The sequence below is a fragment of the Ahaetulla prasina genome, chromosome 13 (assembly GCF_028640845.1).
Source record: "Ahaetulla prasina isolate Xishuangbanna chromosome 13, ASM2864084v1, whole genome shotgun sequence".
Taxonomy (NCBI): Eukaryota; Metazoa; Chordata; class Lepidosauria; order Squamata; family Colubridae; genus Ahaetulla; species Ahaetulla prasina.
In genome coordinates this window covers 4,388,597-4,403,251 of record NC_080551.1, presented here as the reverse complement: position 1 = coordinate 4,403,251, position 14,655 = coordinate 4,388,597, and the positions used below count along the sequence as shown (strand labels likewise).

At 43.6% G+C, this 14,655-nt stretch overlaps 1 protein-coding gene across 2 annotated transcripts in view; it reads left to right on the top strand.

Annotated features, from left to right (window-relative positions):
- RAB11A (RAB11A, member RAS oncogene family) overlaps nt 1-14,655 on the top strand; it is a 44,155-nt gene that overhangs the window by 26,618 nt on the left and 2,882 nt on the right. The window contains exon 4 of one of the 2 annotated variants that reach the window (XM_058156395.1): nt 8,119-8,199. The exons of the other annotated variant lie outside the window; for it this stretch is intronic. Coding sequence (XP_058012378.1) covers nt 8,119-8,199 — 81 coding nt within the window. The remainder of the gene's footprint in view (nt 1-8,118; nt 8,200-14,655) is intronic. 2 annotated transcript variants of the gene reach the window in all.

Genomic DNA, 14,655 nt, shown 5'->3' with positions numbered 1-14,655 from the left:
CTTGAGTGATTTTTAACCTTTTTTTTCCCCCTCAAAAGCTCTGTCCAGTTGTGGGGAGTTCACTCCAACCCCCTCCAAACACCGATTTTCTCAAGAAAAACTTATTAATCTCCCCATAAATCATTTACACAACAGTACTTTATCCTCATTTGGGGCATAAATTCCCAGGACCAAAAGTCTGAGCATCATGCAAATTAATGTCCACCACCAAGGAATCTACTGTGAACTTCAGTCAGTACAAGTGCTGGTTTTGGTTGGGGATGAATATACAATTAATTTCAATTAATTAATATACAGGGTTTTTTTCCCCTTTGTTCCTGCTGAAATAGATTCCCTGTATTTGTATAAATTATTCATGTCCCTTTTTTAAGAAGAAAAGAAATGCAGGCAAATTATATCTTGTTTTAATTTATTTTCAAATTATGATATTCCCCCCCCTTCTCTTTTGAGGAGCGCTTGCTTCATTTATTATTCCATCTTAAGCACTTGTAATCCATAAAAACTTTAGAAAAATCAATAGCCGTAGTGCCTCGTTTGATATCTCCCCTTTTCAGTTTCCTGTGAAGCCTCTTCTAAGCTGAAATTTAATTCACTTTGTGCTTGCTGACATTAAGACCTGACTGAGATCTTTCACTCACTCCTTGGTTAGCCTGACACAACAACAACAACAACAACAACAACAACAAAGGCTGCGAAATCTTTTTTTATTTGTTTGTTTTACTGCACATTATTCTTAGATGTGCTTAAGGCATCGTAGTGCCCTTATTTCTAAATCTCTGCTTAATTACCGATTCCCCATCTCGGCTTCTCTCTGAATCCTGTTCAACTGAAACAACATTTCCTTCCTCTGTTTCCTTGCTTATTCTTTTTTAGAAGTTGTTTGTAGTCCTTCCCTTTACGAGGACGGGAGAGGTCACAGCTCAGTAGTGAAGGTGAAACCTTGAAGTCCCGTTGTGTGTGTTTAATTTGTGGCATGCCTTGGCCGGAACTGTTTGCAGGGCTCAAAAATAGGAGAACTGCTTGTAGAAATAGCCCTGCATTTACTGCTATAATGGAGCCTGGAGTTTCCATAAGTCAGGATGGTCGTATATCGAGGCACCCATTAGACCAGATCTGATTTTATGACTTAAGTCAGGATGGTCTTATATCGAGGCGCCCATGGGACCAGATCTGATTTTGTGACAAGTCAGGATGGTCGTATATCGAGGCACCCATGGGACCAGATCTGATTTTGTGACTTAAGTCAGGATTACTTAAATTAATCCATATACTGTATCCCAAAAGGTACTTTTTTTGTCAGAAACCTACCAAAAATGCAGGAAATTGGCAAAAAACATCAGTCCCAGTCATATGACCATGCAGTGCTACAGCCGGCTATACAAGTGAGCTGATTGCTAAGGGCCCAAAATGCAGTCATGTTGACTGCAAGGATGTGTCCAGTCATCACAGCTCTGGAACCGAGTCGTAAATAGCTTTTTTTTTGAGGGAGGTGGAGTTGTAACTTTGAATTGTCACTAAGTGACCGTTCATAAAATGAGGACTCCCTGTCGAAATAGTCAGTGGCCTTGCTATGTATTTAGCAGGTTTTCGCCTTGATTCCTCTCCCTCTTTCCAGCTTACTTTGGTTAATAACAGAATAACAGAGTTGGAAGGGACCTTGGAGATCTTCTAGTCCATCCCCCTGCTCAAGCAGGAGACCCTAAACCAGGGGTCTCAAACTCAAGGCCCAGGGACCGGATCCGAGTCGCGCAGTGCTTAGCTCTGGCTTGCAGGGCTGCCCTAGAAACAGCAAAGGTCCTGTCCGTGGTGCCTCTGCCAGCAAAAACAGAGCTTGGGAGGGCCGTCCCAGGCATCGTTTTCAGCCGCGACAGCCTCCCCAAGCTCCATTTTCACTGGCAGAGGGTGGCAGGAGGCCGTTGCGGCTGAAAACGGAGCTCAGGAGCCCATTTTCACTGGCAGAGTGCTGGGCCACCACAGACGCCCCCGACACGAGTGACGTCAAGCTGGTCACACCCACCCCAGCCCCTCCCCCGAGGTCAAACACAACCCTGATGCGGCCCTCAATGACAATCGAGTTTGACACCCCCTGCCTTAAACCATTGCAGAGAAATGACCGTCCAGTCTCTTCTTAAAAAGCCTCCAATGATGGAGCCACCCACAACTTCCTGTGGCAAGCTGTTCCACTGGTTAAGTATCCTCACTGTGCTGAAATTTCTCTCTAATTCTAGGTTGCTTCTCTCCTTGATTGGTTTCCATCTGTTGCTTTTCGTTTTGCCTTCTGGTGCTTTGGAGAATAGGCTGACCCCCCCCCTCCTCTTCTTTGTGGTAACCCCTCAAATACTTCAGCATATCTTTCACTCCTCCCCCCCCCCCATTTATCTTCTTCTGACTTTCCTGATAGTCTGTCCAGCGAAATTGCTGGTGCCTGGAACTGCTTTCCTTTGCATATTTGTCAACTGAGAATTATATTTTAGTGACCTCTCAATCCCATCAACGGGAGTGCCAATCAGCTAAACAGTAGCTAGGCTTTTTAAAGAAATTAAACAAGGGTCTGCGCTTTTTCCCCTTCTCTCCACCCCCTCCCCGCACACCCTGAAGGGCAGGAGCAATTCAACTATGGAGCCATGTGTGTCGTGACCTCATGGGAATAAATCTGAGTTTCAGACTTGGGTTTATTTCACTCTGGAATGCGACATTGGGTCCTTTGCACTAATCATGATTAAAAAGGGCTTGATTTATATCCCCCTTGCAGTCAAGGGAAGATTTCTGATAAGGGGAAGGGGGAGTGGGGGAGAGGAGGAGGAAAATGCTGGCGATTGGATTTTGTGCTAGAGAAATGGGCTGCCTCCCCCTTCCTTAATTCCCCACGCAGCTTCTTGCACCAAAATGTTGTTTTCTGAGGATTGCAAAATCCCATCCTGTCTGTGCACAGGACGCTTTGCTAATCGTTCAGGAAGGGAAAACGAGAAGTGGTAGGGTGGAAAAAGGTTGCCTTGAAGCCAGTTTGACATTCATTCCTATTTGTCCCCTGTAATTTTAAAAAACCTTCTGGCCCTTTTGATGAAAGAAAGTTTTTAAAAAAACCAAAGAAGTTGTGAGCTTTAAGGACGATACAGGTAAGGCTTGGCTTACTATTTGTTTAGTAACTGTTTGAAGTTACAGGGGCACTGAAAAAGTGACTTTGTACTGTTTCCCACATTGCCACCTCCCTATGGGTCATGTGATTTACATTCGGATACTTGGCAACTGGTTCACGGTTTATGACGGTTGCAGTGTCCCAGGGTCACGTGATCTCCTTTTGCGACTTTCTGACAAGCAGAGTCAACGAGGAAATTAGATTCACTTAACAACCGTGTTACTGACTTAACAACTGAAGTATTTTACTTAACTCTGGCAAGAAAGGTTGTAAAATAGGGCAAACCTTACTTAACAATTGTCTCGCTTAGCAACAGAAACGTTGGGCTCCATTGTCATAAGTCAAGGACTACCTGTATGGTTTTCAAGCAACACCTCCTCATTCTAAGCCTTGGGCCAGCCAGAAGCAAAGGGTTGCTATCCTCCTCTCCCCAATTTCTTCCATAAATCTCTTGAAAAAAGAAACTTCCAAAGGCAGTGTGGTTGCTAAAAGTTTACATATAGCTGCAAATTAGTTGAATAAAAAGGAGGAAGTTAGAAATCAAAAAAGCCTACCTACTTTTCCAAGTAGTTTCTTTTTTTCTTTTCGATTTGGTTTTATTTTCTTTTTTTAACAGTTGTAAATATTAAATAGCAATGCACTGGAGATCTTAATGTTAGCCATTAAGCTCTTAAGACAGAAACCTTTTTGATACTATAAAATTATGGAATGCATCAATTGTCTCTCAATACGATACTTAGCTTTAATTATACCATTCAAACAGTTTTACGTTTCATAACTTTTTCAAAATTATCCTTTTAGCAATAGCAATAGCACTTAGATTTATATATCGCTTTACAGTCCTTTACAGCCCTCTCTAAGCGGTCTACAGAGTCAGCCTCTTGCCCCACAACAATCTGGGTCCTCAGTTTACCCACCTCGGAAGGATGGAAGGCTGAGTCAACCTTGAGCCAGTTAGGATCGAACTCCTGGCAGTGGAAATACAGCATTAGCCTGCACCGCTGCATTCTAACCACTGCGAGGGAGGGAGGGAGGGAGGGAGGGAGGGAGGGAGGAAGGAAGGAAGGAAGGAAGGAAGGAAGGAAGGAAGGAAGGAAGGAAGGAAGGAGAAAAGTACAGAGTCAGCATTTTGGCCCCCCAACAATCTGGGTCCTCAGTTTAACCATCTCAGAAGGATGAAAGGCTGAGTCAACCTTGAGCCTAGTGAGATTTGAACTGGCAAACTGCAGGCAGCTGGCAGGCAGCAGAAGTAGCCTGCAATACTGCACTTTAACCACTGTGCCACTGTGGCTCATTAGCATTGATATATGCCTTTAAATGTTTACCTTATCCGAACCCACCATAGTGTTAACAGTTTCTAGTTTAGATTGCATAATGCCACAACACCCCAATCTGGTTGTTGGGAAAAAAAAACAACAGAAGAGGTGAAGTCACCTGGTTCTTGGGTCAATAAAGGGAAACTGTTCTTATGTCCCCTTTTGCAAACAAAGCACTATAAAAATAGTCTGGCGCTAACCGGTTGGTTAAGAAGGGCGTGGAGAAGAATAGAAACACAGACTGCTTTCTCAGGAGGCAACTGGACTTCGGGTTGTTTTTTTCTTTAGAAGATGTTTTGCTTCTCATCCAAGAAGCTTCTTCAACTCTGACAGGGTAGTGGGGAATGGTCTTCAAAAGGAAAAAAAAACACAAGAAAATCCAGTTGCCTCCTAAAAAAGCACCTTTGGGACAACCATGATCTGGATGACAGAGAACCTCTACAGATTGATTGATTGATTTTTGTAAAGCATGTATTTTATGACAGACACAAGTGCAAACGTAATTATAATTGAATTGTATAATTGTAATTATAATTGCATCAATTGAATTCAACTATCTATTCTTTAGCTGTTTTTAATCTATTATATGTTTTCTGTTGTTTTTTGTCTGTGAACCGCCCTGAGTCCTTCGGGAGAAGGGCGGTATACAAATATAATAAATAAATAAATAAATAAATAAATACATGTAAAGGGTACGAATAAAAGAAAACATTAGGACAGGGATGGTAGGCACGCTGGTGTGCTTATGCATGCCGCTTATAATGGGGTGAAGTCTACAGTAGACAGTCTAAGGTTAAAGTTTTGGGGATTTGGGGAAGAAACCACAGAGTCAGGTAGTGCATTCCAGGTGTTGACAACTCTGTTACTAAAGTCGTATTTTCTTCAATCGAGTTTGGATCGGTTTACCATGACTTGGTATCTATTGTGTGCTCTCGTATTGTTTTGGTTGAAGCTGAATTATTCATTGGCTGGTAGGACATCGTAGCAGATGATTTTATGTCCTATGCTTAGGTCAGACCGAAGATGGCGAAGTTCTAAATTGTCTTATAGACTCATAGGGTTGGAAGGGACCTTAAAGGTCTTCTAATGTTAAGTCCCTGCCCAAAGCAGGAGACCTTATACCAGGGGTGTCAAACTCAATTTCATTGAGGGCCACATCAGGGTTGTGTTTGACCTTGGGGGCCTGGGGTGGGCGTGGCCAGGATGGGCGTGGCCAGCTCGACATCATTCATGTCAGGGGCGCCTGTGGCAGCCCGAATGCTCTGCCAGTGAAAACGGGCTCCCGAGCTTTGTTTATGGCCGCGACGACCTCCTGCATCTCTATGCTAGTGAAAATGGAGCTGGGGGGGCACGTGCTCCATTTTCACTGGCAGAGGCACCACGGGCTGGTCCTTTGCTGTTTCCAGGTTGGCCCCGTGGGCCAGGTCTAAGCACCCTGTGGGCCAGATCCAGCCCCCGGGCCTTGAGTTTGATACCCCTGCCTTATGCCATCCTGGACAAATGGTTGTCCAATCTTGTTTTGAAAACCTCCAGTGATGGCGCACCACCCACAACTCCAGGTGGAAAACTATTCTGTTGATTAATTGTTCCTACTGTCAGGAAATTTCTCCTTAATTCTAGATGGGGTCTCTAACAACTTTGTAATTACTTCTGCATCTTGCTGCTTTGGAGGAGAAGAAGTCAAGTCCCTCTTCTCTGTGACAGCCCCTCAAATTTCAGAAGACTGCCATTAGGTCTGTCTATCTATCTCTATCTCGATATATATCAATTGTATATCTATTTATATCTATATTCAGGTAGTCCTCAACTTACAGCCACAATTGACCCCCCCCCCAAATTTCTGTGGCTAAGTGAGACAGATGTTAAGTGAGTTTTGCCCCATTTTATGACCTTCCTTGCCACGGTTGTTAAGTGAATCTCTGCAGTTGTTAAGCTAGTGACCCGGTTGGTTTAAGTGATATCTTGCCTTCCCCATTGACTTTGCTTGTCAGGAGGTTGGAAAAGCGGATCACTTAACCTCAGAGTTCAACAATCGTCATAAGTATGAATCAGTTGCCATGCACCTGAATTTTGATCCCGTGTCCATGGGGATGTGACAAGGGTCGTAAGTGTGAAAAAGTCATAAATCACTTTTTCAGTGCTATTGTAGTTTTGAACAGTCACTAAATGACCTGTTGTAAGTCGAAGACTATCCGTATATCTGTGTTAAATATGCTGCCCATCTCAGTGTTCCAAGGGACTCTGAGTGGGTTGCAGTGTAGTATAAAAGCATAAATATAAAAACATTAAAAGCATCAAGAGCATCAAGAGCTGTGGTGGCGCAGTGGTTAGAATGCAGTACTGCAGGCTACTTCTGCTGACTCCCGGCTGCCTGCAGTTTGGCAGTTTGATTCTCACAGGCTCCAGGTTGACTCAGCCTTCCATCCTTCCGAGGTGGGTAAAATGAGGACCTGGATTGTTGTTGGGGGCAAGAGGCTGACTCAGTAAACCGTTTAGAGAGGGCTGTAAAAGCACAGCAAGTCTTAAGCGCTATTTCTTTTATTTCTAATTCCTATTCCTATTCCTATTCCTATTCCATTCCATTCCATTCCATTCCATTCCATTCCATTCCATTCCATTCCATTCTATTCTATTCTATTCTATTCTATTCTATTCTATTCTATTCTATTCTATTCTATTCTATTCTATTCTATTCTATTCTATTCTATATTCTATTCTTGTTCTATTCTATTCTATTCTTGTTCTGTTCTGTTCTATTGCAATGGTGGCACAGTGGCTATAAATGCAGGCTGACTCTGCCCACTGCCAGGAGTTCAATCCTGACTGGTTCAAGGTTGACTCAGTCTTCCATCCTTCCGAAGTGGGTAAAATGAGCCAGATTGTTGGGGGCAAGAGGCTGACTTGGTTTACCGCTTAGGGATGGCTGTAAAAGGACTGTGAAGTGGTATATACAGCAAGTCTTAAGTGCTATTTCTATTGTTTCTAATTCCTATTCTATTCTATTCTATTCTATTCTATTCTATTCTATTCTATTCTATTCTATTCTATTCTATTCTATTCTATTCTATTCTATTATTCTATTCTATTCTATTCTATTCTATTCTATTCTATCGCAGTAGTTAGAATGCAGTATTACAGGCTAATTCTGCTGACTGCCAACAGTTCAAATGTGACCGGCTCAAGGTTGACTCAGCCTTCCAAGGTCGGTTAAATGAGGACCCAGATTGCTGGGGGGCGGGGTAATAGGCTGACTCTAAACCTGCTTAGAGAGGGCTGTAAAGCACTGTGAACTGGAATAGAAGTCTAAGTGATATTGCTATTAAGATTAACAATTAAAAAGAAGGTTAAAATCAAGAATGCAGGGCTGGATGTTTGTCTCTCGCTCAGTCAGTCACCTCCAGCATAGTGTGCCCTCATCGGATCCCCAAGGCCCTTCCGTAAAGCCAGAAGGGTGGTAGAGTCAGATCTCAACTCCCAACGACACGATTTCCAGCGAGACATAATAGCTGGTAAATGCAGAAGCCGGCGTTCAGTGTTTTGGTTCTCCGGTTGCGATGGACAACTGAGAAAGCCAGGTGTCAATTTTGTCCTCCACTTGCCGCTTCCCAAGGTCACGAGGTTCTCCCAGGCCAACCCCCTGACCTGAGCCTGTCTTCTTTCCCGCAGAAAAGAACGGCCTGTCGTTTATCGAAACCTCTGCTTTGGACTCGACAAACGTGGAGGCTGCTTTCCAGACCATTCTGACTGGTGAGTGGGGCCTTAGAGGCCATGTAGAGTTCTTAAAAAAAGGTCTGACTGGCTGACTTGGGCCTTCAAAGGTTATAGCGCTTGGGCTGAAGGACCAGCCTCAGGACTGAGGGACCCTTCCTGAATTAGGAATGCTTTGGGAGAAATTCTGCTTTCCTCTTGCTCCATCACTTATTGCTGCTGTTCTTCAATGTACAGTAGTTCCCTCTGAAAGAAGGAATGAAATTGCGACAAGACCAAAATGTCCAGCTAATGGGTAATATTTTATGTCATAAAACTTGTTTTTTCCTCCATGTCGGACACAGCAAAGTACTTCTGTGGCAAAAGAATTTGCCGGTGACATCACTGTCGCCTGGGGGGGCATGCCTAGTCGGGGGCTCCTTTCATGTCCCTGTTGAAGTTTCTCACTGAAGGGGTAATCTACTTGGGGTTGCCCGCTTTCAAACTGCTGGATCAACAGGAGCTGGAGCATATGACAGAAGCTCACCCTGTCCTGCAGCAGTAACAGTACTCGAACGGGAGCCTGCTGATTGTCAGCCCAGCATTCTAACCTTGTGAGCCACCGGGCTCCTCCATGAAAACGTAATTCCCAAACAATAGAAGATTATGAACTTGAAGAAAGAATTGGGTAAATCAGGTTAGCTGCCATCCCATCATTACCTCTTGAAGCGTTCCATCTGCCCCCTGGCAAAATGCTGGTGCATCATGGGTAATAATGAGGGATCCATCTGCAAATCAACAAACGAAAAGGAATTCATCTGGATGGCCAGAAAAGATTACAAAAAGGGGGCCACAATGCACGTACAGTATCGCATATATTCTGTTACAATCTATGTACAGAAAAGCAGGTTGTCCCACCTGAATTTTTCCCAATCTTTAAAAATTGCCATTGCTATTATACCCTAAAGCAGCGGTTCTCAACCTGTGGGTCGGGACCCCGTTGGGGGTCGAATGATGATTTGCCAGGGGTCGCCTAAGACCATCGGAAATATGGGAAGTATACTTGCGAGTCGAAGAATCGCGCTCCAATGGTTGACTCCACAAGCCAGCTACAGGCTCTTCAAATCGCTAGCCCAATTCAGCTTCAGGTGCGATGAATTAAAAAAGAGAGAAATCTTTGCTTTGATGTCTCCCTCTCAAGCCAGCTGCAATCACTCCCAATCGCTAACCTAATCTGGCTTCAGGCGCGATAAGCTTAATAGGGGAAGAGTCTCCGCTTTAATGCCTCCGACCTCAAGGCAATCGCAAGCAGTTCAGATCGCTAGCCAATACGGCTTCAGGCGCGATAAATTCAAAACTAAAATAATTTTATGGTTGGGGTCGCCACATCGTGGGGAATTGTATTAAAGGGGTCGCAGCACTATAAAGGTTGAGAACCACTGCTCTAAAGGGCTCACTGGTAAAGGAACCACTGGCTCAGGGGCTAGGACGTTGAGCTTGTCGATCAAAAGGTCGGCAGCTCGGCGGTTCGAATCCCTAGTGCTGCTGTGTAACGGGGTGAGCTCCCGTTACTTGACCCAGCTTCTGCCAACCTAGCAGTTTTGAATGCACGTAAAAATGCAAGTAGAAAACAGGGACCACCTTTGGTGGGAAGGTAACAGCGTTCCATGCGCCTTTGGCATTGAGTCATGCCGGCCCCATGATCACGGAGACGTCTTCGGACAGCGCTGGCTCTTCGGCTTTGAAACGGAGATGAGCACTGCCCCCTAGAGTCGGCAACGACTAGCATGTATGTGTGAGGGGAACCTTTACCTTTATTATACCGTTTGTCCATATCAGAACAGAGGAAAAAGGTCCGAAAGTTCCATCAGGCACACACCCAAAACAAGCAAACAACAGAGAGATTAGCTTTCTTCACACCTGGCATGTTTGTAGTTTGATGAAGTTTTGAGAATCCTGCAAATTGAATTAGTGTCCCAGGACAAACGGGTGTGGAAGTGATGGTTAAAGTCCTTTCAGTGCACAGCTGGCTTATGCCTGAAGGCTTTTGCTCCTCCTACATGCAGTGTGATTAAAAACGACTTCCATTTCTTTTGAAATTCTTTGGAACTGACTGGGCATTTTGCTTTTGCGCAGTTAATGCCACCAGTAAATGATCTGCAGAAAAGACACTAAAGAATTTGCTGACAGTGGCATTTCAAGTGCATACCTCTGTCTTTGTTTTAAAAAGATACTTCCCTACTCTAGAAGGAAAAAAGAAGGAAAAACACAACAAATAGAAAAGAGGTGTGCAAAATAAAAATAAAAATATTAGTTTTGCAAGTTTTAAATCTTAATGATGCAGCCAACCCCGATTTTGTTGGTAAACTTCTCTTCTTCCTTTCCCCAGCTTTCTCATGGCCTTGGCGTGCTCCAAGAACCATGGCCCACCTGGATGTGCCTGTGTCTTTTATTCCTTCCCTCAAAAGCAGGGTAATGCTGGGTTTATTCCTACAACTGCCCAGCTTTGAAAGCACAGTTAGCCTTTGCCTCTGGAATGCCAGGCTGGTTAAAGACACTCCATCCACCAGTCCTGAATATTCCACCCACACCCATTCCAATAAATGGTTAAATAATAATAATAATAATAATAATAATAATAATAATAATAATAATAATAATAATAATAATAATAATGTTGTTGTTATTTTGTAAATCCCCCAGAATAACTGAGAGTCAGTGGGTGGCCATCTAAATTCTCTAAATAGAATAGAATAGAATAGAATAGAATAGAATAGAATAGAATAGAATAGAATAGAATTTTATTATTGGCCAAGTGTGATTGGACACACAAGGAATTTGTCTTGGTGCATAGGCTCTCAGTGTGCATAAAAGAAAAGATATCTTCATCAAGGTACAACATTTACAACACAATTGATGGTCAATATATCAATATAAATCATAAGGATTGCCAGCAACAAAGTTACAGTCATACAGTCATAAGTGGAAAGAGATTGGTGATGGGAACGATGAGAAGATTAATAGTAGTGCAGATTTAGTAAATAGTTTGACATTGTTGAGGGAATTATTTGTTTAGGAGAGTGATGGCCTTCGGGAAGAAACTGTTCTTGTGTCTAGTTGTTCTGGTGTGCAGTGCTCTATAGCGTCGTTTTGAGGGTAGATAATGATAAAACAATATTTGTTTTATCATTATATTAAATTGTAGATAAAACAATAGATAATGGAACAGCTGCTTTGGGGAGAAGATGGTTCTGAATTGAGACACGCAAGGATGAATGTGGTGATTCTGAACAGCAGTGGAAGGAAGTCGGGGATGGGAGGCTCCCCTGTGATCCTGGGTACAGCCCTTTGGAGACAGGAGGATTGTCACACCTTGGCTGTGCAAAGAAGGGAGAGCAGGCAGGGTGGTGGCCCAGTGTTAACCCTCCTTGTCCCATCACATCACTCTGGGATCCCTCCAGAGGTTGGACAGATGTATTCTGGATTTTGTTTCTGCTGAACTGTGGCCCATCTGAACATTGGAAGAATACAGGGAGTCCTTGACTTAACGACCGTTTGTTGTTGTTAGTCACGAAGTCGTGTCTAACCCATCGCGACCCCATGGACCACGTTCCTCCAGGCCTTCCTGTTCTCTACCATCCTCTGGAGTCCATTTAAATTCACGCCGACTGCTTCAGTGACTCCATCCAGCCACCTCGTTCTCTGCCGTCCCCTTCTTCTTTTGCCTTCAATCTTTCCCAGCATTAGGCTCTTCTCCAGGGAGTCCTTCCTTCTCAAAACATATTGGACACCTTCCAACCTGAGGGGCTCATCTTCCAGTGTTGTATCTTTTTGCCTTTTGGTATTTCCATGGGGTTTTCATGGCAAAGATATTGGAGTGGGTTGTCATTTCCTTCTCCAGTGGATCACATTTTGTCAGGACACTCTGTCCGTCTTGGGTGGCCCTGAATGGCATAGCCCATAGCTTCATTGAGCTACGCAAGCCCCTTCGCCACGATAAGGCCGTGATCCATGAAAGGGTTAACGACCATAATTGAACCCAAATTTTCTGTTGCTAAATAAGATAATCGTTAAGTGAAATTTCACCTATTTTATGACTTTTCTTACCACATTCGTTAAGAGAATCCCTGCAGCTGTAAAAACGGTTGTTGAATGAATCTGGCTTCCCACTGACTTTACTTGTCAGATGGTCGCTAAAGGAGATCACTGCAACCGTCATAAATACGAGTCACTTGCCAAGCGTCTAAATTTGGATCACGCGAACACAGGGGTGCAGCAAAAACAGTCATAACTTTGAACGGTCGCTAAACAATTTTTTTGTAAGTGGAGGGCCCACCTGTATCTGGAATGTGCGATTTGAAACAAACCATATTTTCTGTTTCCCACTAACAGACCACGGGGTTAGCAAAAGGGTCTTCTGAATTTAGGGTAAAAGTTTTCCTTTCTTCTGGTTGAGAAAGAAGAAGGCTTGTACCTGTTGGAGCCTCATTTTGCTTTCCCACCCCCTGGCCCAATTTTAAAGGAAACAACACGATTAATTTATTTCAGGAATGCCATGTCCTGAAAATCCAGAAGCCAGATATCCTAATTAACCACCGAGGGATTAGCGCAAGTCTCAAAGGTAGCATTTGCAATGCTACGTGTCAGAGGAGTGTAGGAAGTGCCTCTGGATCTCTGCTTGATAAAAGAACAGCTTAGAGAAGATAAGAACGTGGTATTCTGGAATTTGGAAGTGGTGCTTGGAGTGGCTTTAAATTCAGGTGAAAACCAGTCATCCCAGGACAGGTTTTAATCCCCATAAGCAGGAAGAAGCCTCTGCCAGGGCATTGGGTCAACGGAAGCCAGCGCTCAGCAAGGAAGGGCTTATACATTCCAAGAAACAAACTCAGTCCAGACCAGCTTTTGCAACCGGCCCCAAGACGTGTGGGGTTTACAGCTCCTGAAATTCCAAGCATATCAATCCCATGAGCTGATTTGAGGTCTTCAGGCTGGCACGGGACTCGCCTGAGAGTGGGCAAGATGTGGTTCCGCAGCCCCCCCCCCCGAAATCTTGGGAAGTACCTTCTGCAAAGTACCTGTAGGTCAGGGGTCTCCAATCTTGGTCACTTTAAGACTTGTGGACTTCAACTCCCAGAATTCCTCAGCCAGCTTTGCTTTGCTGGCTGAGGAACTCTGGGAGTTGAAGTCCACCATTCTTAAAGTGACCAAGGTTGGAGACCCCTGCTGTAGAGGTTACCATCAAATTGTAATTGTCAAGGGGATAGAAGGTCACCAGAATAATGAAGATAATGGGATTCTTTTTAAAAAACTAACGATATGTATGAAATCATTTCTGCCCTACATGGTACAGGTAATCCTCAACGTACAGAAGATCGCTTTAGTGACCGTTCAAAGTTACAACAGCACTGAAAAAAAGGGATTTATGAGTCCCTTTTCCACATTATGACCACTGTAGCATCCTCATGGTCACGTGATCAAAATTCACATGCTTGGCAACTGATTCATATTTATATATTTTTTTATTATTATTATTATTTTTATTATTATTTGCATTTATATCCCGCCCTTCTCTGAAGACTCAGGGCGGCTTACACTATGTCAAGCAATAGTCTTCATCCATTTGTATATTATATACAAAGTCAACTTATTGCCCCCCAACAATTTGGGTCCTCATTTTACCTACCTTATAAAGGATGGAAGGCTGAGTCAACCTTGGGCCTGGTGGGAGTTGAACCTGCAATATTGCAGGCAGTTGCTGTTAATATTTATGACGGTTGTAATGTCCCGGGGTCATGTGATCTCCTTTTGCAACCTTCTGACCACCAAAGTCAATGGGGAAACCAAGTTCACTTAACAACCATGTTACTAACTTCAGTGATTCACTTAACAAAGGTGGCAAGAAAAGTAAAATGGGGCAAAACTCACTTAAGAAATTTCTCAGTAACATCAGTGTTGGGCTCAATTGTGGTTGTAAGTTGAGGACTACCTGTATAAGCTGTGGGTCTAGTATCTGATTTTTAAAAAAAAAATACAAATGATGCTGTGCTTCAATGGTTAGATGGCCTAGCCCAGGGGCCTGCAAACTTGGCTCTTTTAAGACTTGTGGACTTCAACTCCCAGAGTTCCTCGGTCCCCCTGGCCCAGACATTGGTATTTAAACACAGATCTTTTCACACATTTATATTTTAATGTGTTTTACTAATTTAGGTAAGAAATGAGGTCATTGAGCAAATTCAGGTTCTGCTGTTGACTTTGCTTGCCAGAAGCCAGTTTGGAAGGTGGCAAATAGCGATTATGGGAAGGTTGCAATGGCCAGAAATGCACATCAATTGCCAAGGGCCCAGATTTTAATGAGGTGACTGTTGGGAATGCTGCAACGATTGTAAGTGTAATTGCCAGTCAGTTTTTTTCAATGCCACTGTGACTTTGAACGGGTCACTAAACAAATGGTGGTAAGTTGAGGATTACCAGAATTTACCAAGTGACAGAAGTTGTGAAGCTTAGGAGGGACAAAAC